This window comes from Dermochelys coriacea, chromosome 3 (assembly GCF_009764565.3).
Source record: "Dermochelys coriacea isolate rDerCor1 chromosome 3, rDerCor1.pri.v4, whole genome shotgun sequence".
NCBI lineage: Eukaryota > Metazoa > Chordata > Testudines > Dermochelyidae > Dermochelys > Dermochelys coriacea.
In genome coordinates this window covers 11,791,968-11,818,707 of record NC_050070.1, presented here as the reverse complement: position 1 = coordinate 11,818,707, position 26,740 = coordinate 11,791,968, and the positions used below count along the sequence as shown (strand labels likewise).

Sequence of the window (26,740 nt, the reverse complement as noted above, 5' to 3'; positions counted from 1 at the left end):
CCTCATTAGATTTCTTTTGGCCCAATCCTCCAATTTGTCTAGGTCCTTCTGTATCCTATCCCTCCCCTCCAGCGTATCTACCACTCCTCCCAGTTTAGTATCATCCGCAAATTTGCTGAGAGTGCAATCCACACCATCCTCCAGATCATTTATGAAGATATTGAACAAAACGGGCCCCAGGACCGACCCCTGGGGCACTCCACTTGACACCGGCTGCCAACTAGACATGGAGCCATTGATCACTACCCGTTGAGCCCGACAATCTAGCCAGCTTTCTACCCACCTTATAGTGCATTCATCCAGCCCATACTTCCTTAACTTGCTGACAAGAATGCTGTGGGAGACCGTGTCAAAAGCTTTGCTAAAGTCAAGAAACAATACATCCACTGCTTTCCCTTCATCCACAGAACCAGTAATCTCATCATAAAAGGCGATTAGATTAGTCAGGCATGACCTTCCCTTGGTGAATCCATGCTGACTGTTCCTGATCACTTTCCTCTCCTCTAAGTGCTTCAGGATTGATTCTTTGAGGACCTGCTCCATGATTTTTCCAGGGACTGAGGTGAGGCTGACCGGCCTGTAGTTCCCAGGATCCTCCTTCTTCCCTTTTTTAAAGATGGGCACTACATTAGCCTTTTTCCAGTCATCCGGGACTTCCCCCGTTCGCCACGAGTTTTCAAAGATAATGGCCAAGGGCTCTGCAATCACAGCCGCCAATTCCTTCAGCACTCTCGGATGCAATTCGTCCGGCCCCATGGACTTGTGCACGTCCAGCTTTTCTAAATAGTCCCTAACCACCTCTATCTCTACAGAGGGCTGGCCAGCTCTTCCCCATTTTGTGTTGCCCAGCACAGCAGTCTGGGAGCTGACCTTGTTAGTGAAAACAGAGGCAAAAAAAGCATTGAGTACATTAGCTTTTTCCACATCCTCTGTCACTAGCTTGCCTCCCTCATTCAGTAAGGGGCCCACACTTTCCTTGGCTTTCTTCTTGTTGCCAACATACCTGAAGAAACCCTTCTTGTTACTCTTGACATCTCTTGCTAGCTGCAGCTCCAGGTGCGATTTGGCCCTCCTGATATCTTTCCTACATGCCCGAGCAATATTTTTATACTCTTCCCTGGTCATATGTCCAACCTTCCACTTCTTGTAAGCTTCTTTTTTATGTTTAAGATCCGCTAGGATTTCACCATTAAGCCAAGCTGGTCGCCTGCCATATTTACTATTCTTTCGACTCATCGGGATGGTTTGTCCCTGTAACCTCAACAGGGATTCCTTGAAATACAGCCAGCTCTCCTGGACTCCCTTCCCTTTCATGTTAGTCCCCCAGGGGATCCTGGCCATCTGTTCCCTGAGGGAGTCAAAGTCTGCTTTCCTGAAGTCCAGGGTCCGTATCCTGCTGCTTACCTTTCTTCCCTGCGTCAGGATCCTGAACTCAACCAACTCATGGTCACTGCCTCCCAGATTCCCATCCACTTTTGCTTCCCCCACTAATTCTACCCGGTTTGTGAGCAGCAGGTCAAGAAAAGCGCTCCCCCTAGTTGGCTCCCCTAGCACTTGCACCAGGAAATTGTCCCCTACGCTTTCCAAAAACTTCCTGGATTGTCTATGCACCGCTGTATTGCTCTCCCAGCAGATATCAGGAAAATTAAAGTCACCCATGAGAATCAGGGCATGCGATCTAGTAGCTTCCGTGAGTTGCCGGAAGAAAGCCTCATCCACCTCATCCCCCTGGTCCGGTGGTCTATAGCAGACTCCCACCATGACATCACTCTTGTTGCACACACTTCTAAACTTAATCCAGAGACACTCAGGTTTTTCCACAGTTTCGTACCGGAGCTCTGAACAGTCATACTGCTCCCTTACATACAGTGCTACTCCCCCACCTTTTCTGCCCTGCCTGTCCTTCCTGAACAGTTTATAACCATCCATGACTGTACTCCAGTCATGTGAGTTATCCCACCAAGTCTCTGTTATTCCAATCACGTCATAATTCCTTGACATCACCAGGACCTCCAGTTCTCCCTGCTTGTTTCCAAGGCTTTGTGCATTTGTATATAAGCACTTGAGATAACCTGTTGATCGCCCCTCATTCCCAGTATCTGAATATAGGTCTTATGAATCCCAGGCTAGTGCCCTAGCTGATTGACCACAGTTCCTTCTCCCTACATGTCAAATGGTGCGATGAAAGTTGAAGGTTTTGGTTAATGTTGGTGTAGTATTTGTACATTATTAGCCAATTATACTGTTATTTATTGTTTCTATTAAGGCAGCGCATAGAGCCTCGCCATGGATCAGGGCCCCGTTGTGCTAGGTGCTGTAGAAACACAGAACAAAGAGATGGTCCCCATCCCAAAGATCTTATAGTCTAGGTGGATGCAACAAATGGGATGGGATAGCACAAGTAAACAATGAGATCCATGCCATGCCCTGCATTTCAAATATTTGAAGTTACTGAGTGGATTAAATAAGAAATAGCATTAACCTCCCTTTGAGCCGTTCAATTGTATGTCTGATAAAGAGAACCCACCCACTCAGAGCCTACAGGGCTATTGTGGGAGGGGCGGGGAGAATATCTGGGTTGCATTCATTGGGTCTCCTGACCTTGAAGGGTAAAGGAAGGGTATTTTGCCTTTAGCTTTCCTTTTATGGTGAGTAGGATCTTTGGGGCACGTCAGGAACAAAGCTGTCTCCGGTCTCAGTAGCCTAGTAACCCAATGAGCTTTGCACTCACTAAGTGATTGTGCTCCCTGATTGGTCAGAAGAGCCAACAGACCATCAAGCCCTGCAGCAACAGCACCTCTGTGGCTGCTCAATGCACTCCAGACCTGTTTCCTGTCCAGTCCTTGCTCCACCCCTTGCCAGCTCTGCTCCTGCCCTATAGCCTGCCTGCCTTTGAACTCCTGACTCCTAGCTCTGACCATTGGCTTGTCTCCAGTTCTGCCGTCTGATTCTGTTCCGACCACTACTACAGACTCCTGCTCTGACCACTAGGTTGCACCACCTGCACCTCAGTGTGTGACAGGCAAAGGCTGGGGCCAACATCTTCACACTGGACACCTCAAATTGGAAGGTTCTGAAAAATTATGGCTGAAAGAGAAATTCAGAGGATGCAGAGGGCTAGCAAAGGTGTGTGCCACACTGCATTTGGGAAAGCACATGTCCCTAAGCTGAGAGTGGGAGGGATGCTGCATATTACCTGATGATGCTAGCTCCTCTGGTTTGTGCTTTGAGCTGTAAACATAGGGTTAAAAGCTTTAGAGGAGCAGTATGGGCATAAAGCCATTGGAGGTGAGCAGAATAACTGGGTGTTAGTTAAGTAACAGGTGAATATTAGTAGGAGGCACAGGGGGTGGTGATTAACTGAACAGTGTTAACTGCTGAGCTCTGCAATCTGGAATCAAGAGAGAGAGAATTCCAAGAGCCAAATTGTATTCTTGGTTACACAAGCATAAATCTGGAATAACCCCATTTACTTCAGTGGAATCAGTCCATTCTTATACTAGTATAACTGAGGTAGCATTTGGCCCAATGGGAGTTTTGTGGCCATGACCAAGGTCTGGATTTGACCGTAATTGTCTCATGTGGAAGCCTCCGTTACACTGTCCAAAGTATTCTGTGTTACAGAGAACTACGAATTCACCTCCAAATGAACCTGTGCCTTTCCAAATGTCAGCCTGAAGATAAAGGGAATTGCAGTTTTGAAAGAGAAAGACTCAGGAATTAGGACTGGAATTGGGAAGGGAAAAAAATGCCACTCACATTTGGACAGTGAGAAGAAAATATCACAATTCTGTTCACGCCTGGGAGGCAGGCAGCATTTACCATATGTTGTCAACTTCATTACATAAGGAGACAAACCCCGTGGAGGGCAGGTTGCACCATTAGTGCAGTGGGGTTTCTTGGCATTTATAACTACTATGTGCCTGAGTGTCTTTAAAAATGGTACAAATCTTAAAAATGATCGGGAACTATGTGCGCATTCATGCTTTAATAAGCTGGTGCTAAATGGCAAATGATGCAGCAGTGTCTACTGAGAGATTAGCATTGGCTTGTGATTCATAACCAGGGCAGAGAAAGTGGGGTGGGGGAAGAGCATGTTTATGCCTAGACAATGTATTAATCAGCCTTCTAAGCAGCCAGTGAGGGAGGGATCCTTGGAGGAAAGCCTTTACCGGGTACACATTAGACATTTTGTTTAAAGATTAAAGTTCTTGTGTTTAATCAGTTTTAGAGCAGGACAGAAAATGGGATTAATTACAGTCCCTCGCACGAGCCTCCCATACTGCCGGAGTCACAAATGATGCGACTTTTCTGCAAAATGGCTGCCGTCAGCAGCAGGCTCGGGAAATGCTAATTGTAATTAAAGAGTTTATTTGGAATCACAGAGCAGAGTTTTAATCAGGATGAGAATGGAGCCTTGCTGTGTGAACTTTCAGAACGTGGTTACTGAGCAAGATGGGTCTTTTTAAACAAGAAAAAGTGCTCTGTAAACTGCTGGCCTGGATTTTCAGCCAGATACTCTCCTCAGCAGGAAATGAATAAAAATCCTCACTGGGACAATTATTATTATTATTTTGCACTCTCATTCAAGGATCCCAAAGTACTTTGCAGATGGGTAAATATAATCACCCTTGTTTTACAGAGAGATCAGTTAAAGCCCAGAGGGGCAAGTGCCTCACCCAGCAGAGGGTCAGACTCCGAAGCCCTTCCTTTGATCAATATATAAAGCAGCCTCCTTTAATGAAAAGTGCCGTGGAATCTAAGCCCACAAGGTGTTCAGGATCCCAGAGGAAGACAACCCACCGGTATATCTTCCAAGACTGGTTAGTCAATGCACTACCCAAGGTTTAGCAAGTGTTTTCAGATACTGCACAATCTTCATGTGCTACTTACCAGCATGCAAACAGGACTCTGTCCATTCAAACTCAGACTTTGGGAAAACTGACACGGGTGGCTGTAGACCCAGGGCACTTCCATCCAGATCCTTGAAGAGAGCCTTTCTTGAGCCTTCACATCTCATTTCAAGATATGCAAAGTCCTTGGATCCATTGCTGCTGATGTAGAGGAGAAGAAGTATTATTGTTGGGAAGACAGTGAGAGAAATCACATTGTACTGGCCTTCTGAAGTTATTCTCATCACTGGAAAATGCATTTTTTTACATACACAAATTACCACAACATTCATGTGAATTAACCTGTTTGTTAAAAAAGGGGGAAAAGGGAAATAAGGAATAACTGGTGAAATCTGATGATATGGAGCAGTCTGACTTGCTCTGTCATCATGAAATTCTGCAGCAGGGATGGGCCAATCCACAAAAATGAGATCTGGATCCCAACCTCCCAAAAGCTGGCAGTGATCAGACTCAGAAGCCTGCTTCTGCCCTCTAGGATACAGTTAATTCCCATTCACCTCTCTATGGGAGGGGCAATAGCCCTTCAGGGGTTTGACTCAGTTCATTGGAGATAAAGACAAGCGACAAAATTTGTACCCAGATCCAAGCATCCTCATAAATCTCAGGGATATTCTGATTTTGCTTCATCAAACAGTTCTACACTGCAGAGAACCATAGTGCCTCAGGAGCCACTCATCAGTATCCACAGGCTTGTAACTCCTGTATCATTCGTAGCAGGATGAAAATGGCTATGCCATACAGTTCTATCTACAGACCAAGAAATGCCTAGGTCCTTTTTACCTGTAGGTTCAGCTCTTCAGAACTGAATTAAACCATGCCTACATACATACATACATAAATACATAAAGGTGACAGAATTCTACAGTAAGGGCTCCAAACTAGAGTCTGGAGAGACTCTAAGAAACACTGAAAGTAGGCCCAAGCTGGTTTTGGATGTCCTTATGAAATGAATCCCAGCAAACTTAGGTTGAGTTTCAGGAGAGCGTGGGCCAAGCTTCAAGTGCACCTGTTGTTGGAAGGAAATCTTACGAAAGATAATGGTTCAAGAAGGAGCCAGGGAAATCCTGGTAGCTGGTGTGTGTGCCACTAGATAGCATCTTTTGAAGTACTTACTGCAGGGACATACAGCATGAAAGGCAGGAAACTGATCACTAGGTCTGGAACTCTGAGTAGCCACACCCTTCCCATTATAAATGGAGGAGTGCAGAGTGTCATGGATTCTAATACTGCTCATCTCTATTATTGATATTTATTATTTGTGTTACTATTGTGCCCAGGAGCCCTAGACATGAATTTCATTGTGCTAGCTGCTGTACAAAACACAAAACAAAAAGATGGTCCCTACCCCATGAGGCTTATAATCTTAGTATAAGACAAGAGACAACAGATGAATGCGGACAGATGGAGGAGCACAAGGAAACAATGCTCTGCAATCTGTCTGATTTCTTGATTTCTGTGGCACTCCCTTATGCAAAGCCCATTGATTGGTATTTTGAAAAGGGTGAACTGATCGGAGCCTTAATAAGATAGAGAAACAGCTGGATCAAAGCTCTACTCTGCACAGCTCAAGAAAGATGGGGAACGAAGATCCCCGGGGCTGGTTCAGCCCTGGCATATTTTAGCACAGATATCATTCCAGCTTGTTACTGCCAGTGGGTGTTTATTCAGTGGGCAACACAGTGGGTGTTTATTCTGGCTGATGATCACCACAGCGCTACATGCTCTCGCCATGCCCTGACCTGCCTCCTACTCAAGGGTAGCTTTATGGCTCTTTTGCAAGGCAGAAGCAGCTCAATCAGGCCATAGAATGGGCCACAAATTGACCCACAGTTTTTAAAAGCTTCGGTTTAATAAATGTTTGCAGGTGATGCAGGAGCAACAATAAAAGTCTGAACCTTACCCAGAGGTTTAGCAGGATGCTCAGAAATCACTTTGTACTCTTTATGTCGATTGACCCATGTTTGATAACCATCCGCTTTTGCAATGCATTGTATGTGCAGCCAGTCACAAATAGCGTACTACTGTGGACTGGATTCAATAGTTACATATAATGGGAACTGACGAGCTGGACATGTCACAGAAATCCACACACAAACTAATGCCCAGAGCAAAAAAAAAAAAAAAGCACTGGCAGCCCGCTTGAGGGGCTCTGGATTGGAGCAGCATGGAACACCTCTGATTGGTTTTGACTGGCAATTGGGGTTCACGTTGGGCTTCAGTGCTGCAGCAAAGCTTTCGTGACAATGCCTGTGTACTCCAGTAGCCAGCTGTACAAATAAATAAACCAGGCCACGTTTCCCATGGACTCCGCACGTTTGAATTGCTGAAACCTAAGGTTACAGAGAAGTGTTCTTTCTTCCTGATCTCTCTGTTACTATGCTCAGCAAATATGCTCTCTGGGCATGAGTTAGACTGGCACACATCTGACATTTCACAGTTTGCCTGGTTCAACTCAGCGCTGCTGATGTGATCTCACAGGCAAAAATCAAACTCATTTTCCCATACAAAAAGGACACTTTAGCCACCTCAGGGCTTTTTGCTGGAGCTCCTGACATGTCCTGAGGCCTGGGGTTAAGGAGTCAGCTATGTAGACAGAAAATAAAGTCACTGACTACCTGAAGCTACTTTTGCTACATAGATGCTAGCAATAGGAGAACTCCAGAAGGCTTCATTTGGAGAAACATCTAATGAACAATCCAAACTCTACGTCTTCAAATTTCAATAGGGAAAAACAACCATGTGAAAGGTCCAGGCTCTTCCATGTCTAGTCCCAGACAGAAACTGTATGAAGAGCAGACGGACAGATAGACCAAAAAAATAAATAGTTGTATCCAAAATTTTGATTTCAACCCACTGTAGAAATTAGGTTATTTTATAACACTCAGATCTGCACCTGAGTTCAGATTCTGAAAACACTACATCCCCTAAGTCCGGAGGTACTGAATCTAGGTTTTGGGTTAGGCTCATCTTTATCTTCAATTCTCATCCCATCACTCCTAATGAAAGAATGAATCTCTTTGAAGATAGATGTAACCAATAATAGAAAGTGTAGATTTTGTAGTGAGGTACAGATAGATAACGATATGACTAGTCATGTAATTAGCACTGCATATTCACTATAAACCTGGACGGACGGGACTACTTATTAAGAACAAAGCACACTACCTTGTTTCCAATGTATGAATGTAGAACTTATTCTGCTCATGGACATGTGTCATCCTTGTCCTCTCTGCTGTAATTGGGTACATGATGCCCACGCTGTCAGGATTTAACATGATGCAGACATCTCTGTCGTCACTATAGCAACTCTTCGTAAAACCAGTAAAGGTGACTTCTGACAAAGATAAAAACACATCTCACTGGGAGAGGCTGGGTGAATTTTCTTCAGGGATGGGAATCTGAGCCATGCATCATAAGGCATTGTCTATATTAGAAATGTTGCTCTGGAGTAAGTAAACCAGTTTAAAATGAGTGTACTTACATCAGTGCAACTCCTTATGTAAATAAGTTTAAATCTTGCATAAACTAAATCAACAGAACCACAGTTTAACCAAGCTTAAGAGTGTCTACATGAGAGGTATGCACTGGTTTCACTGTTCCAACTTTAAATTGATTTGGTTGCACTGGGGCAACTTTTCTAATATACACACAGCCCGGCCGTGGCTCTGCCATGGACCTGATGTGTGAACTGAAGCAAGTCACTTCATCTCTCTCTACTTAAGTCAGTATCCCTCTCTCTATGGAACTTGCCTACTACATGGAGTGGTCAGGTGTATTACTTAACTCATGTCTGTAGAGTACCTTGAATGTGTAAAGGGCTATTTTGAATATGAACAAGAAGTGCATTAAAAAAATGTATTTACCCCTTTTTCTTTGGTTTCTCTCTTCTTTTTAAGTGAGTTTTAATGCCCATGAAAGTGAAAGACTAAATCAGAGCCAGGATTAATGAAGACAGGAAGGTAGTCACCCCTATCAACTCCAATAAAACATTTCAACCCTGACCTATAAGAAAGTGTAGTCCTGTGGTTAACATGGGACTGGAAAGACCTACGTTCAAGTCCCTCCACTATCACAGACTTTCTGTATGACCTTGGGCAAGTCAATTAGTCCCTCTGTGCCTCATTTCCCCATCTCTAAATGAGGATAACAGTTCCTAATAATCCCTCCCTCACAGGGGTATTGTCAGGTTAAAGACTGTGAAAGGCTCAGATACTATGATAATGGGGGTGACATAAGCACCTAAGCTGGACAGATCTGAAACATATCCAGCTGCTACAGTAATGCAAATAATAAAATATCATTTGGCATATCGATTGCATTTAAACCAAGGACTCAAGGAAAGAAAGGGCGTAATAGTCTATAACACGGGTTTTACAGCCTTCCTCTAAAGTCATTTGTTATTATTATTATTATTTATTATAACAAAAATGGGCCTACATTTATTTATCAGCTTTCATTGAAAAGGATCACAAAGCACTGCAAACTTTGTACATAGTAAACTAATTTTGTAAAACCCTTCACTGACTTGGCGTCCTTATCTATAAAAAGAACAGGGGTACTTGTGGCACCTTAGAGACTAACAAATTAATTTGAGCATAAGCTTTCGTGGGCTACATCCTTATCTAGGCATAGATATCAATATATCAGACAGATGGATCAAACTGAGAAATCATTTCACCCAGCACTGAAATGCAGATGTCTTTGGGGTGGAATGTGGAAGATTTTTTAATAGCATATGGCAACACTGCACAAGAGTTTGACCAGGAATTGCAGAATACCAGGTGATATCCTGGCTGCACTGAAGCCAATAGGAGTTTTGCTATTGATTTCAATGGGGTCAGGATTTCACCCATTTTAACCATTTCAGATTGCCTGGGAGAGTGGATTTTAAGTAGGCAGAATGTAATTACCCAAGATGGGTTTTCACCGGGACACTGGGGTTAATGCAAAAGGAAGACCAACCTTGTAGCTTCATGATTCCTGATACTGCTGCATAATTTCTTATTTTGTGCCATGGATTATCAGGCCACTGGCTTGGTTCAGAGGTAAATGAAGGCCACAGAATCCCAATGCGACCTCTCTGAGGGTAATATGGAGCTCGATCCCTGAAAGTCGAGTTAGCTGAAAGGGGCATGATCCTGTCTTTAATGCAGTCAAAAGTTGAGCTTGTTGCAATAATCACAGAGTTTCTAAATTCTATGTATTTTTTTTCCAAACGATGCTGCTTATCAGATGGGCTGTACACCACGGGCAGAACACCCACAGCATTGTCTACTAGCATCATATTGTCCATCACTACATTGCTTTCGAGCTGGAACATGACACCATAGTCATAATTCTTGTAGGACAGAAAACCAGTGATTTTGGTGCAGCTTTGAAACCCATCTCCTCTGTATAAATGAACACCATGAAGGCTTGAATGAGCCACATTTTCAGCACAATACTCTCCAGCTAGGAGGCATTCTTGACCTCTGATGTGGAAAGCTATACGCTCTGAACCTGCCACAACATTGCCAAGCAGGTAAGAGCCATCTATTTTGTTCACTTTGATGCCAGCAACCCAGTTTGGTAACCCCTCTGGCTGCTTGCTGAGAATGATAAGGTTCCTGATGAGAGAATGAGTTTGGCCTTCCAAGTCAATGCCAGGGCCAACCGTATTGAACACCACATTGTCACGCAATGAGATTCCACTGCTTGTCACTGCTTGAATGCCAACCCCACAGCTATGGTGAATGCTGGAAGAGATAATTGCAGATCCCAAAGATACATTACTGAAGCCAATAGCAGGAAGCTGTGATGATCCAAAGTTCAGAATTTCAATGTTTGAGAGCCAAAGGTCACCTACAATGTGGTAAATGAAGTGAGATGAAAGGGTGATTACAGGCAGATTGGCTTGTATGATCCCCTTTTTCAATAAGAAAATTAATATAATACCAAAACCAAGCATGTGTTTGCAAAACAAAAACAAGTGCTATTAAAATCTGAATGTTTAAAGTTATTTTTTACTGTTAATGTTTCTTATTTGCTGAGCACTCATTATGTACTCTACATTGTACAACCCATAAAAGAAGTTACAACCCCTTCTCCTGAAAGCATCCTGATCTGGACTGGACAGGATATTTGCGATGGACCGATACGAATTGGACTGAGTGGGTGAGTTTCAACTACCTGCAAATTCCATTCCACTGGTATGTCTGAAGCGTCCCACCAGAAGCCTCCCAGAGCAAGCCGTGTCGGACTTAATCTGTATGTTGCGTGTTAGGAGCCCAACCTCAGCAGCCAACGGAACACGTCTGCCATCTTCTATGCTATGGGAACACCCTGTGGCATTTCAAGGAGGGAAAACAGGATGAATGTCTAGGATGTTTCAGTAACCAACCCTTTCGGGATGTCTCATCTGACAACTGATGTGTGGCTTCCTCTCAGAAGTTGCACTGCCTTTCAGGTTTGATTTTCCTCAGGGGCTCTCTGCATGGACCAACAAAGAAAACTGGCTGCCTGCTTGCCCCTATTTGGGATGAGAGTGTATTTTACTAACATCCTTTTGTTGCCAGTAAAGGCGAGTGCTAAACCTGTTCACTGGGACCACCACATGCCAAACTGATGGACAGATTTCAACTCCATTTTCTTGAATTATATCAGCTGGAGACATCATACCTTAGTATGTGCACTAAGGAACTGATCTCTTTCCTGGGGCTATGAATTTACATAGTGATCAGCCTGGTGATGATGTTAAAAAACAATTTACTATAAAAACCTTGTACTAAGATTGCATGTACAATACAATGCTCTAAGAACAGTCTTTCTAAGGAGGAAATTCACACCAATAGAAAAGGTCCACATAAGGCCCTGAACAATGCTTAATTTCCACTCGAGTCCTTAATACAAGGTTTAAATAGAGTATAGTCTTTGGTTCTGTTGGGTGATATTCCCCCCAGTGCAGAAGACTTGCTCAATCTTCTTATGCAGGCAAACTTCCTTTGACTTATAATTAGCAATTTCAATGATGGTTTCATGGAACCTTAATTGCCTACTGCAGCAAAACTCAAAGGATGAAATCCTGGCCCTACTGAAGTCAATGACAAAACTCCCACCTACTTCTGTAGAGACAGCCACCTGAAGTGGCTTCAGTGTCACTTCTCCTAGCGTAAGGACTGCAGCATCAAGCCCACAAGTGGAGGTTCACTATAAATGAAACATGCGGCAATGCATTGAAACAATGGGGTCTTTTATTCTATCCAGCCAAAAGTGAAGTTTGGCTCTGCACAGATTAACTACAAACGAGTTCCATGGTTCATTATCCTTTTTATTCATCTCCCTTCAATACTCTATAATTCTAAACCGGATGAAGATTTTTGTGTGGTGCCAGAGGTGCTATCACTGACAATATTTAGTGCACATTCATTGGCAAGTTTGTGTCAAATTAGGGAAGTATAAAACTCGGAAGAGGCCCCCACTGGCAAAATATTTGTCAGGGGGCAGTGGCTGTTGCTACCACGGAATGGGCCATTTCCAAGGGATATCCTGATACTGAAGTAGAAGTATATAAAAGATCAATCTTCAGAATTGTGCATGGGTTGGCCTTCCTACGAAACTGACTGAGATCCACCAAACACTAGACAGGAAAAAGCTAACCTGATATCAGAGACTTTTGATCACCGATGAATGGATGGCAAACTAGAGATGAAAGTCTCGATATTTCTTTATTTATGTTTCTTTTGAAAGCACTTACGTGGCTGAAGAAATCTTAAAATGCCCAAATAATAAGAATTATCATAAAAAGATCTGGCTACCTACTAAGATAAACCATAGCTATCTAAACACCATCTTATCACAAACAGTACCCTCATCCAATCACCCCATGCTCCTCACACCCATCCCTTCCTGAAAAGTGAGACAAAAGAGATGAGTCTTTTGTTGGGCAAACAGTAAATCCAAGCTATGCTGAACCAAGGTGGTGAATGGCTCCGAGTCAAGCATAAGTCACTCAGGACTTGTCTACACTACCCACCGGATTGGTGGGCAGCGGGGATTGATTTATCATGTCTAGTATAGATGTGATAAATCGACCGCTGAGCTCTCTCCCGTTGACTCCAGTACTCCACCGGAACGAGAAGCGCAAGCAGAGTTGATAGGAGAGTGCCAGCTGAAGACACCACGGTGAGTAGATCTAAGTATGTCGACTTCAGCTATGCTATTCACATAGCTGAAGTTGCGTATCTTAGATCAACCCTGCACGATAGTATAGACAAGCCCTCAGAATGCCTTGGTATCACACAGAGAAAGAATTTCCTAACAATCTATCTATGCCACTATATTTATTTAGTTATTCATTCTTTCTTACTTCTGACACTAACCCCTTATTGCCAAACAATACTCAGATATTGCTTCAATGCTCAGGATGAAGATGGATGTAGATATAATGCTACAGGCTTCCCTGGAAACATTCACAAATAGTTCTGATCCATTTCATTTATTATTTACTTGAATGGAAGTTAGCCTGAGTAAGGACTAAGTAAAAACCAAGGGCCCAGATTTGCAAATACATATTGCCAGGCATAAAACTTACTACTAGGAGGAGTCCCATTGACTTTATTATCAGGCCAAATCTTGAGATCCTTATGATCTTGATTTTAAATAGCAACTATACAAATATACTATAAAATGCTTTATAGAATTAATAATATGACTAGGTTATATGTTATAATAAAATGACATATAAGTAAACTATGAACCATACATTTCTCTCTGTAGGTAGATACATATTTTACATATGTGTATATATATATAACATATACGTGTCTTTTGTAAACATTCTAGAACTGATCTAAATTTTTCAAGGTTTGAAATTTAATTTCAAATTTCTTTTAAAAAAATGAAGTTTTGTGAAATGTTCACCCTGTTTTTAAACTAACTAGAGTGATGGTCCAAATTTCCTGTCATTTCAAATAAAAGAAATCAACACATTTCCCCTTAAAACCACAGGTTTTTTTCTATTTATTTCAACCATCTCTATTACACATATGCCCAAAGAACCTGGGTTTTTCAAAAATAGTCATTATTGGCCTAATTCTGCTCCCACTGAAGTTAACAATAAAACTCCCCATGCTGAGCAGTTTTGAACATCCCACCTGCTACATAATGCAAGCATGAAGCAGCATATAGAGAAAGAAATGAAGATGCATGAAGAAGGGAGTGGGGGTCAGGAATATAGGTTCACAAGGAGATCTAAAATGGGCAGTTAAGGCAAAGCCATACAGAAAGTCTGGGCCAGATGTCAGGGGTGCAGAAGCAAAGGCTCTCACGCCATGTGTAGTAAGAATGTGGAGAAGGATAAAGGGGAGGCAGGTTATATGTAACAGATTTCTTACCAATATGCCTGTGGAGGAGACGTTCCTGGAATCTTATGCTGTGACCATTTATTTCTTCAAGTGTGACTACCTCAGCTTGGTGAGCATCATAGGAGGAGGAACTGATGACAATGTTTCCACCAGGACTCCAGTCCACTTCATCCTCCACCCAAATCCTGTAACCCCGCAAAAGTTAAGTGACAATCCTGTTTAAGCTATGAGAAAGGCTATGTTCATGGAATTCCTGAAAGAGATCAATAATCCTCCCATGGCAAAACTAGCAAAGAATATCCAATGAGCTACATAAACCCACCTCCTTTTAGTGTGTGAACATATACATTTCTAAGAAGTTTCATAAAAGGAATACAGGAAGTCAGATGAGAAATATGGCCTGCATTAGCCATCATCTCAGCCATTAATCTGCTGAAATACTGAGCTAGGCAGCTAGGCTTTCATTTTCTCTCATCTTAACTAATTAAGAAATTCCTCCTTTTAATCGTCAGCTCTTCTCTGACTCATTGCTGACTCATGGTTGGAAATTGAAATACAGCCTAGAGTACTCAGAAACCTACTGGAACTCAGTTTATTCAATATAAAAACCCTTCCCCTAGTTTAAAGTTCTTCTATTGACTTGCCCATCTCCTGTATCTAATTTTATTTCTTCCTGGCTATCTAGGTTCTTATTAGAACTGCTCAAAAATTTTATATGAAAAAGTTATTTTTGACAGAAAATGGCTTTTTTGTTGAAATGGGAATTTCTTTTGGGGTTTTATCTACCTTAGGTATTTACAAGGCCCCATTACCATAGTATCTGACAGCCTCATAAACTTTACTGTAACAACCCTGTGAGGTATAGAAATGATTTTATCTCCATTTAACAGGCAGGGAACTGAAGAACAGAAAGGCTAAGTGACTTGCTCAGGTTACACGGGCATTCTGTGGCAGAGCAGAGACTTGAACCCTAAATCCTAGTTCCCTAACCACTGGATCATCCTTCCTCTTATCCTTTTCTTCCATCGAAAAATGCCAAAACTGAACATTTTTCTCTGAAAACCAAAACGTTAGGTTTTCATATGAATCTTTTTTGGGTGTTGATTGTCAAAAACATTTTTAAAAAATCAGGTTATGGTTTTATTACCACAATCTGAAAAATTTCAAAGACTTTTTTTTTTTTGCTCTTATAGAAATTTTTGACAGAGGGAAAAACAAAACAAAAGTTTGCTGACCAGCTTTAGTTCTTTTACCATTACCATCACTATGGTAACTGAGGCCTGTTCTCTGGTCCATTCTCTATGTGCCTAAATAACAAGATTTCCTTCCTCATAGTGTCTCCTCAGTGGGTAATAAATCCTGTACCATGGCCACCACTATCAGGAACAGTTTCTCTGCATCCATTGTAAGGGATCCCCATCAAATCTTATCTGAAAACCCATGACTTTTCCTGGACCTCAGCATCCTCTTTCATAAATGACCCACTTTGATACACTGTATCAGCCTTTACTAACCTGCTTTACACTAAAGAAAGGCCAACGTAAAAGACAAACCATGTAAATGTGTGGTTATGGCATTGGATTGGGACTTGGTAGATCCGAGTTCAATTTTTTGCTGTGCCATGATTTCCCTGTATGACCATGGACAAGTCACTTAATCTCTTTGTGTCTCTGTTTCCCATCTCTAAAACAGGGATGATAACACTTCTTTCTCCAACCCATGATCTGTCCTGTGGTCACCTGCTGAGGCTGACCAGGGTGTCACCTGACAGGAGACTGGTAGGTAATACAGGACACAAGTTGCTCTCTTTGTTCTCTCTTTGGCCATTTTCACTAGCTTATGGTGAAGGAAGCTGCTGCAGAAGCCAGATGAGGCTGGGGTGGGAGGGCTGGACCCTGCCTTCCTGAATACACATGGTCCTCCAAGTACCCCAAAGGGGGTGGTGAGCTGCAGTAAGGGTAAATGCAGATAGGGTTTATTATTTTTGTATGGACCAGTGTATTTCTATGTAAAGAGCAGCAGAGTTGTAGACCTCTGTGCAAAGTGTCTGTGTGCATGATATGCCACAACTACCATGTGCCTCCTGAGAGTCCCAGAAGGCTTGCATCTTCAGTGGGATTCTGGGAGAGGGTGTGTTTAAGTTACAGGGGGAGTCAGAGGAGCCAGCACTGGTTCCAGAGGCTGGACAGCTGGGCTGTCTGGTCACAGCTCTCAGGAGGGAGCATTAGACAGAGAACTCTGCACTCCAAGTGTGCTTAGGGAACCCAAGACTGGGACACTGCCTGGGCTCTGTTCAGAATCTGGAGGCTTAAAACACCCAGGGATCCAGAGGCTGTGATTCCCTTCACAGCAATCTGGTGAGCGGCCAGAAGGGAGAGCCCAACTGGATCTGTGACACTAGCACAATAGGCCCTTATTTCAGTTGGGGCTTCTAGACGTGACCACAACATCAGAAGTGAACACAGAAAGCCAAATTCATTACCTGGAGGCACATCTGGGCAAAAACTCACCTTTCATTGCCGGGTGCAATGTCACTTCCAAGACGTGTCCAGGATTTCCTAGGATAAGCACTATGAATCTGCACCTTCCCATAAACCCCTGGAACAGAGATATAAAGCCAAAAGCTAAGGAAGGAGCAACACTTCAGCTGAACTTAGAGTGCTAATGGCTTAATGCAAGGAAAAAATTGTCAAGTGTGTTCAAAAGAGTTTTGAAGATTTCAATACATTTTGCACCTGGAACAAACCTGAGAGAATCACATGAACATTCATTTGAATTTCAAAGTGAATACTGCCCATATTCAGGACTAGAAAAAGGTAATTAGTAAAATAATAAGGTTGTGGATTACAAAGACAAGTAGACGATTTCATCACAGAAGTCCCATGAAATTGAAGTTATGTAGCAAAACACCTAACTGGTTTTCAAAATCTTAAGTAAATAAGTAAATATGAGGGCTGTGAAGCAATTAAAAAATTAATCATGATTAATCACGAGATTAAAAAAATTAATCGCAATTAATCGTGCTGTTAAACAACAATAGAATACCATTTATTTTAAATATTTTTGGATGTTTACTACATTTTCAAATATATTAATTTCAATTACAACACAGAATACAAAGTGTACAGTGGTCACGTTATATTTATTTTTATTACAAATATTTGCACTGTAAAAAACAAAAAAAATATTTTTCAATTCACCTCATACAAGTACTGTAATGCAATCTCTTTATCACGAAAGTTGAACTTACAAATGTAGAATTATGTACAAAAAAAGCCTGCATTCAAAAATAAAACCATGTAAACCTTTAGAGCCTACAAGTCCACTCAGTCCTACTTCTTGGTCAGACAATGACTCATACAAACAAGATTAGTTACAATTTGCAGGAGATAATGCGGCCTGTTTCTTGTTTACAATGTCACCTGAAAGTGAGAACAGGCATTTTCATGGCACTGTCATAGCTGGTGTTCCAAGATATTTACATGCCAGATGCACTTAAGATTCATATGTCCCCTCATGATTCAATCACCATTCCAGAGGACATGTTTTCATGCTGATGATGGGTTCTGCTTGATAATGATCAAAAGCACTGTGGACTGACGCATGTTCATTTTCATCATCTGAGTCAGGTAAAACAGAGCAGGAGACATACAATTCTCCCCGCAAGGAGTTCAGTCACAAATTTAATTGACACATTATTTTTTACCAAGTATCATCAGAATGGAAGCATGTCTTCTGGAATGGTGGCTGAAACATGAAGGGGCATACGAATGTTTAGCATATCTGACATGTAAATACCTTGCAACGCCACCTACAAAAGTGCCATGCGAACACTTGTTCTTACTTTCAGGTGACATTGTAAATAAGAAGCAAGCAGCAATATCTCCCCTAAGTGTAAACAAACTTGTTTGTCTTAGTGACTAGCAGAATAAGAAGTTGGACTGAGAGGACTTGTAGGCTCTAAAGTTTTACGCTGTTTTGTTTGTGAATGCAGTTATGTAACCAAAAAAAAAATCTGCATTTGTAAGTTGCACTTTCACAATAAAAAGACTGCACTACAGTACTCGTATGAGGTGAACTGAAAAATACTACTTCTTTTGTTTATCACTTGTAGAGTGCATATATTTGTAATAAAAATAATAATATAAAGTGAGCACTGTGCACTTTGCATTCTGTGTTGCAATTGAAATCACTATTGAAAATGTAGAAAAACATCCAAAATATTTAATACATTTAAATTGGTATTCTATTGTTATAAGTGTGATTAATCACGATTAATTTTTTGAGTTAATTGCATGAGTTAATTGTGACTAACTGACAGCCCTAGTAAATACTACATTTTTTTAAAAAAAATATAAATAATAGAACTGAATGAACACCAGAATTTCTGTCATCGGAAATTCTGATATTTCAACATTTGCTTTTTGTTCCAAATCAGGATGAAAAATTAAAATACTGAAACTTTTCAGATAATGAAACTTTGCAAAATATTTCAATTTGGAAATGGTGAAACATTTTGTTTCAGCACTTTCTACTGAAAAGAAACATTTCAGTGTTCCCAAATTGAAATGTTTCATTTTGGTTTGTTGAACTGACCTGGAATATTTAAAGTCAGTTCAACTTTACACTGCATTTCCCTATGATGGCACACTGCCTCATGGGAATTGCAGTTCGGGTGCCTGATGCCCCCATTCTCCCCTACGGGCCACACTCCTTTGCCAAACTACATCTCCCATGATGCACCATGTCACTTGGTTAGAGGGGAGACAGAATTGCATCATGGGAAATGTAGTTCTGTCAGGGAACCCATGAGGCAAAGTGCCACCTCAAAGAAAAATGCAGTTTAATGTGAACTGACTCAATATGAAACTTTTTGGACCATTTCAACAAATTGAAATATTTCAATTCAGGTCAAACCACTGATTTATTAGATATTCTGATGCTGGGCTCCCCTGCGGAAGCTGTTCTACTTTGGATAAATACATAAAGAATCAATGAGCCAGAAAGAGAGAGAGAGAGAGAGAATATCAGTCTAGATCCTGATGGTTAGAGCACTCAGCCAAGATGTGGGAGAGCCAAGATTCATTCCCCTTTCTCCATTGATTCTTTATTTATTAATCCAGAGCACAAAAGCTTCAACACGAGAGACTGAGGGAGCCTAATATCAGAATGTTCCATAGGCCAGTGGATAGAGGACTCACCTAAGAGGTTTCAGGTCCCTGTTTAAACCCCTCCCACCCTGAATCAGGGGATCTTACCTTCCAGGTGAGTGCCCTAACCGTTGGGCCAAAAGAGGTTGGTATCATTGCCTGCAAAAAAAAAACCAAAACAAAAAAACCCCCAACAATATAGGCACCTAACTCCAAGAGAGGGCTTGTGACTGATAAACCTTCCTTCTGCCTGGATATAGATACTAGAGCATAAGCTTTTGTGAGCTACAGCTCACATCCGATGAAGTGAGCTGTAGCTCACGAAAGCTTATGCTCTAATAAATTTGTTAGTCTCTAAGGTGCCACAAGTACTCCTTTTCTTTTTGCAAATACAGACTAACACGGCTGCTACTATGAAACCTGATATAGATACTGAATTTCTTGAGACTGGTGGGCCACCCCTCTTATTGGCATCTTAATTGGCTACATTAGGTGGGGAGCTGACTAGCATGCTGGCTTTCGTAGAAGTCATTCTTAGGCACCTAGGTCCCTCAATTCATGTGAAGACTGAGTGTGTAACTCAGACTTTGTGAATCCCAGTAATTTTCTAGGTGCCTAAGTTCCTTTGTGAACATAGCTCATAACCCAGATTTTCTGTTGCCCATTTTTGTGCTTCAGAGTCATCTATCCTCCTTTCACCATAAGTAGGCACATGTCTTTACAGATAACATTAGAAAATGGGGTTTATCACCATCAGAAACATAAAAACACTATGAAATCAGGAGATCAGGTGGATTTGGATGTCTGAAAACATCTAGGTTTGGAAATCTGAAAACAACGTGTGACTTTATGAAGAGAGATTAACCCAACGTGAATCTGTATCATTTCAGCTTTAGCTTTGGTTTCCCAAATGACACTAAGGAGTCAGATACTGTGGCCCTTAACTCAGGCAACCTCTCACTGACTTCAGTGGAATTTTGCCTGGAAAAAAATATTGAATAAAGTCTCCAAGATTTGGCTTTATAAGGATAGAATGGGAAATATTTTTGTTAGCTTCATCTTAAAAACCTGCTCTCTTTCACTGAGGCATTTTTCTGCAAATGGGTGGTGGGTCACTACCCAGTACCAGGCTCAACTGCAGTAGATTGGTTATTCTACAATGTGCTTTTTCCATGACAGAGCAAATATGTTTTTCATACCAATAGTTCCTGGGTGGACACTGATTCCAACCAAACGATCACAATAAACTCCCTCAGATGCCCGAAGAAAGATCAATAGCTTCATTCCTCTTTCTAGGGGATGTTGAAAAGTACCTGTAATAAAGAAGGGGGAGGGGGGTTTCAGCAGCCATTGTGATGATGAAAGGAAGAGAAGAGTATATATTAGAAGAATTGAATGTTTTTTTCTAGAAGATATGCTTAGTTCAAACAGGAGTTAATTCAGGGAAGTCCTTTGACATGTGTTGTCCAGGATATCAGACTAGATGATCACAATGGTCACTTCTGACTTTATAATCTATGAATCTATGAAGAAGGCTGAGTTTAATGATATATGCCTCAATTAAGCAAACTATGTGTGTATCTTTCATCGTATGATATCTCACAGATAGAAGATAATTTCATGGAACTCCGAAACATATTGAAGAAGAAGAAGGTCTAAGAGATCTTCTCAGAGATCCTTCCTGTCCCAAGAGCAAAGGAAGCCAAAATGTAGAAGATTCTGGAGGTGAACTGTTAGATAAGTAAGAGTGTAGGGTGCAGGGTTTTGGTTTTGTGGAACATTGGTCCACCTTCTATGGGGAGAGGGAGCTGAATAGTTTGGAAGGCCTCCACTTCAGTGAGAACAGCCTAGCTAGAATAGTCAGGAGGGCATTAAACTAATAACAAAAGGGAAAGGCAAAAAAAGGGAAGATATGACCACTCAGCACAAAATTGATATTTTGATAAAATTAATCAAGGAACAAAAGGACACAAAGAGAAGAAATTTAAAAAGGATGAATTCAAACTGGAGCAGGTACAGAGAAGGGCTACTAGGATGATCCGAGGAATGGAAAACTTGTCTTATGAAAGGAGACTTAAGGAGCTTGGCTTGTTTAGCCTAACTAAAAGAAGGTTGAGGGGAGATATGATTGCTCTCTATAAATATATCAGAGGGATAAATATAGGAGAGGGAGAGGAATTATTTCAGCTCAGCACCAATGTGGACACAAGAACAAATGGGTATAAACTGGCCACCAGGAAGTTTAGACTTGAAATCAGATGAAGGTTTTTAACCATCAGAGGAGTGAAGTTTTGGAATAGCCTTCCAAGGGAAGCAGTGGGGGAAAAAGATCTATCTGGTTTTAAGATTCTACTCGATAAGTTTATGGAGGAGATGGGATAATGGGATTTTGGTAAGTAATTGATCTTTAAATATTCAGGGTAAATAGGCCAAATCCCCTGAGATGGGATATTAGATGGATGGGATCTGAGTTACTATAGAAAATTCTTTCCTGGGTATCTGGCTGGTGAATCTTGCCCATATGCTCAGGGTTTAGCTGATTACCATATTTGGGGTTGGGAAGGAATTTTCCTCCAGGGCAGATTGGAGAGGCCCTGGAGGTTTTTCGCCTTCCTCTGTAGCATGGGGCATGGTTGACTTGAGGGAGGCTTCTCTGCTCCTTGAAGTCTTTGAACCATGCTTTAAGGACTTCAATAGCTCAGACATGGGTGAGGTTTCTCATAGGAGTGGGTGGGTGAGATTCTGTGGCCTGCGCTGTGCAGGAGGTCGGACTAGATGATCAGAATGGTCCCTTCTGACCTTAGTATCTATGAATCTATGAAATTCCTGAATTTCCTATACACCAATAGTAAAAGCCTGGGTAATGGGCAAGGGGAAATGGAATGCTCATTTATGAGCATAAACTAAATCTAGTTAGTATTATTGAAACCTGGTTGGATGGGTCCCTTCCTGATTGGAAGGTTAAAATTAATGATGATACCTATTTAGGAAGGATTGAGTGGACAAAAGGGGAGTGGGAGTTGCACTTTATTTCAAAAATGGCACTACCTCTTTCTGAGTCACTTATAACTTGGAACGAGCCTGGATGCCCCTTTCCGATAGAGAGCTTTATCCACACCCTGGCATGAGCAGCTAGGGAATGTCTCACATGTGGATAACTTGGAAGAAAATCAACTTGAATGCTTATGGATCAATGTCCAAACAGATAAAGCACAAGATGGGGTAGTAGTTGGTGTCTGCTGCATACCTCCAAATTACATGAGGGACAGCATAACCAGTGCCTTACGTATCTACCTATAATGTGTAGGAAAAAAGCTGCATGATCATGGGGAACTTCAATTTGAGAGATATAAGCTGGAGTTCTAATGCTGTCAGGATTAAAACATCCTTAGAATTTCTAAATATTATAGATGATAATTTCCTAACTCAAAAAGTGTTGCATCCAACATGGGAGGATTCTATATTAGACCTCATAGAATCATAGAATCATAGAATATCAGGGTTGGAAGGGACCCCAGAAGGTCATCTAGTCCAACCCCCTGCTCAAAGCAGGACCAAGTCCCAGTTAAATCATCCCAGCCAGGGCTTTGTCAAGCCTGACCTTAAAAACCTCTAAGGAAGGAGATTCTACCACCTCCCTAGGTAACGCATTCCAGTGTTTCACCACCCTCTTAGTGAAAAAGTTTTTCCTAATATCCAATCTAAACCTCCCCCATTGCAACTTGAGACCATTACTCCTCGTTCTGTCATCTGCTACCATTGAGAACAGTCTAGAGCCATCCTCTTTGAAACCCCCTTTCAGGTAGTTGAAAGCAGCTATCAAATCCCCCCTCATTCTTCTCTTCTGCAGACTAAACAATCCCAGCTCCCTCAGCCTCTCCTCATAAGTCATGTGCTCTAGACCCCTAATCATTTTTGTTGCCCTTCGTTGTACTCTTTCCAATTTATCCACATCCTTCCTGTAGTGTGGGGCCCAAAACTGGACACAGTACTCCAGATGAGGCCTCACCAGTGTCGAATAGAGGGGAACGATCACGTCCCTCGATCTGCTCGCTATGCCCCTACTTATACAACCCAAAATGCCATTGGCCTTCTTGGCAACAAGGGCACACTGCTGACTCATATCCAGCTTCTCGTCCACTGTCACCCCTAGGTCCTTTTCCGCAGAACTGCTGCCGAGCCATTCGGTCCCTAGTCTGTAGCGGTGCATTGGATTCTTCCATCCTAAGTGCAGGACCCTGCATTTATCCTTATTGAACCTCATTAGATTTCTTTTGGCCCAATCCTCCAATTTGTCTAGGTCCTTCTGTATCCTATCCCTCCCCTCCAGCGTATCTACCACTCCTCCCAGTTTAGTATCATCTGCAAATTTGCTGAGAGTGCAATCCACACCATCCTCCAGATCATTTATGAAGATATTGAACAAAACGGGCCCCAGGACCGACCCCTGGGGCACTCCACTTGACACCGGCTGCCAACTAGACATGGAGCCATTGATCACTACCCGTTGAGCCCGACAATCTAGCCAGCTTTCTACCCACCTTATAGTGCATTCATCCAGCCCATACTTCCTTAACTTGCTGACAAGAATGCTGTGGGAGACCGTGTCAAAAGCTTTGCTAAAGTCAAGAAACAATACATCCACTGCTTTCCCTTCATCCACAGAACCAGTAATCTCATCATAAAAGGCGATTAGATTAGTCAGGCATGACCTTCCCTTGGTGAATCCATGCTGACTGTTCCTGATCACTTTCCTCTCCTCTAAGTGCTTCAGGATTGATTCTTTGAGGACCTGCTCCATGATTTTTCCAGGGACTGAGGTGAGGCTGACCGGCCTGTAGTTCCCAGGATCCTCCTTCTTCCCTTTTTTAAAGATGGGCACTACATTAGCCTTTTTCCAGTCATCCGGGACTTCCCCCGTTCGCCACGAGTTTTCAAAGATAATGGCCAAGGGCTCTGCAATCACAGCCGCCAATTCCCTCAGCACTCTCGGATGCAATTCGTCCGGCCCCATGGACTTGTGCACGTCCAGCTTTTCTAAATAGTCCCTAACCACCTCTATCTCTACAGAGGGCTGGCCATCTCTTCCCCATTTTGTGTTGCCCAGCACAGCAGTCTGGGAGCTGACCTTGTTAGTGAAAACAGAGGCAAAAAAAGCATTGAGTACATTAGCTTTTTCCACATCCTCTGTCACTAGCTTGCCTCCCTCATTCAGTAAGGGGCCCACACTTTCCTTGGCTTTCTTCTTGTTGCCAACATACCTGAAGAAACCCTTCTTGTTACTCTTGACATCTCTTGCTAGCTGCAGCTCCAGGTGCGATTTGGCCCTCCTGATATCTTTCCTACATGCCCGAGCAATATTTTTATACTCTTCCCTGGTCATATGTCCAACCTTCCACTTCTTGTAAGCTTCTTTTTTATGTTTAAGATCCGCTAGGATTTCACCATTAAGCCAAGCTGGTCGCCTGCCATATTTACTATTCTTTCGACTCATCGGGATGGTTTGTCCCTGTAACCTCAACAGGGATTCCTTGAAATACAGCCAGCTCTCCTGGACTCCCTTCCCTTTCATGTTAGTCCCCCAGGGGATCCTGGCCATCTGTTCCCTGAGGGAGTCAAAGTCTGCTTTCCTGAAGTCCAGGGTCCGTATCCTGCTGCTTACCTTTCTTCCCTGCATCTTGACAGACAAAGAGGAACTGATCACAAAACTAAAAATTCATGATAACTTTGGTAGACGTGATCATGACTAGATCACATTCATAATACGCAAGCAGAGTAAAATCCAGACATATATATATATACACACACACTTGGTGCTTTTAAAGCCAATTTTATAAAGCTTAAAACAATTATGAGCCAAAGCAGCTGGGAGGAAGATTTTAATCAGAAAAATGTGAATGATAATTGGGAATGTTTAAGAATACTTTACTAGATACACAAAAACCTGTAATCGCACTATCAAGGAGGAAGGCCATATTGGTTAAAAAATGTCCTTGTTTAGAGGGGACGTTAACGCACCTATAAGAAATTTAAAAAATAATATATCATGAAAGAAAGGAAAAGTTGAATGTAATGAATATAAATTAGATGCTAAAAATTATAGAAAAGGGATAGGGAAAGCAAAGGAACACAAGGTGAAATCTATGGCCTTCAGAGTTAAGGACAATAAGGAGGAATTTTTTAAGCATATTAGGAACAAAATGAATCCTGACATTGGTATTTGCCCATTACAAGATGAACATGGTAGCATTAACAATAATGCAGAAAATTCAGAAATGTTCAATAAATATTTCTGTTGTTTATTTGGGAAAAAAAACAGATGATGTAGTCATATCCTATGATAGCACTCTTCAATTCCACTGGTATCTTGGGAGGATGTTAAATAGAAGCTACACAAGTTAGATATTTTAAATCAGAAGGTCCAGACAACTCACCTCCAAGAGTTTTAAAATAGCTGGTTGAGGAGCTCACTGCACCATTTGTGTTGTTTTTCAATAAGTCTCAGAACACTGAGGAAGTTCAAGAAGACTGGGAGACAGCTAATGTAAAAAAAGGCTAAATGGGACGACCTAGGTAATTATAGTCCTGTCAGTCTGACATCAATCCCATGCAAGATAATGGAGCAGCTGATACAAGACTCAATTAATAAAAAATTAAAGGAAGATAATATAATTAATGCCAATCAACATGGGTTTATGGAAAATAGATCCTGTCAAACTATCTTGCCACCTTTTTTTTTTTTGATGAGGTAACAAGTTTGGTTGATAAAGGTAATAGTGTTGATGTAATATACTTAGACTTGGTATCACATGACATTTTGAGTAAATTACTAGAAAGATATAAAATTAATAAGGCACATATTAAATGGATTAAACACTGGCTAAATGATAGGTCTCAAAATGTAATGTAAATGGGAAATCATTATCAAAGGGGTGTGTTTCTAGTGGGGTCCTGCAGAGCCTGGTTCTTGATCCTATGCTATTTAATATTTTTATTAATGGCCTGGAAGAAAACATAAAATCATCACTGATAAAGTTTGCAGATAACTCAAAAATTGGGAGAGTGGTAAATAATGAAGAGGATCAGTGACAAAGACCAATCTGGATTGCTTGGTATGCTGGATGAGAGCAAACAACATGCATTTTAAGATGGCTAAATGCAAATGTGTACGTCTAGAAATAAACGATGTAGGCCATCTTTACAGGAGGTGGGACTCTATCCTGGAAAGCAGTGAATCTGAGAAAGATTTGAGGGTAGTGGTAGATAATTAGGTGAACATAAACTCCCTGTGCAACACAGTGGCCAAAAGGGCTAATGCGATCCTGGGATGCCTAAC

The 26,740-nt window shown here is 41.7% G+C and overlaps 1 protein-coding gene across 5 annotated transcripts in view; it reads right to left on the bottom strand.

Annotated features, from left to right (window-relative positions):
- Positions 1-26,740, bottom strand: part of PKHD1 (PKHD1 ciliary IPT domain containing fibrocystin/polyductin) — a 405,193-nt gene that overhangs the window by 96,379 nt on the left and 282,074 nt on the right. For 4 of the 5 annotated variants that reach the window (XR_006279695.1, XM_043510113.1, XM_043510115.1 and 1 more), the window contains exons 53-59: positions 20,604-20,717; positions 16,765-16,852; positions 14,285-14,439; positions 11,082-11,234; positions 9,876-10,754; positions 8,079-8,247; positions 4,894-5,054 (exon numbers count right to left, since the gene is read on the bottom strand). Coding sequence is in view for 4 of the 5 variants with exons in the window: in XM_043510113.1 (XP_043366048.1) it covers positions 4,894-5,054; positions 8,079-8,247; positions 9,876-10,754; positions 11,082-11,234; positions 14,285-14,439; positions 16,765-16,852; positions 20,604-20,717 (1,719 nt within the window). In the remaining variant the exon portion in view is untranslated. The remainder of the gene's footprint in view (positions 1-4,893; positions 5,055-8,078; positions 8,248-9,875; positions 10,755-11,081; positions 11,235-14,284; positions 14,440-16,764; positions 16,853-20,603; positions 20,718-26,740) is intronic. The other variant, XM_043510114.1, reaches the window with a different exon arrangement.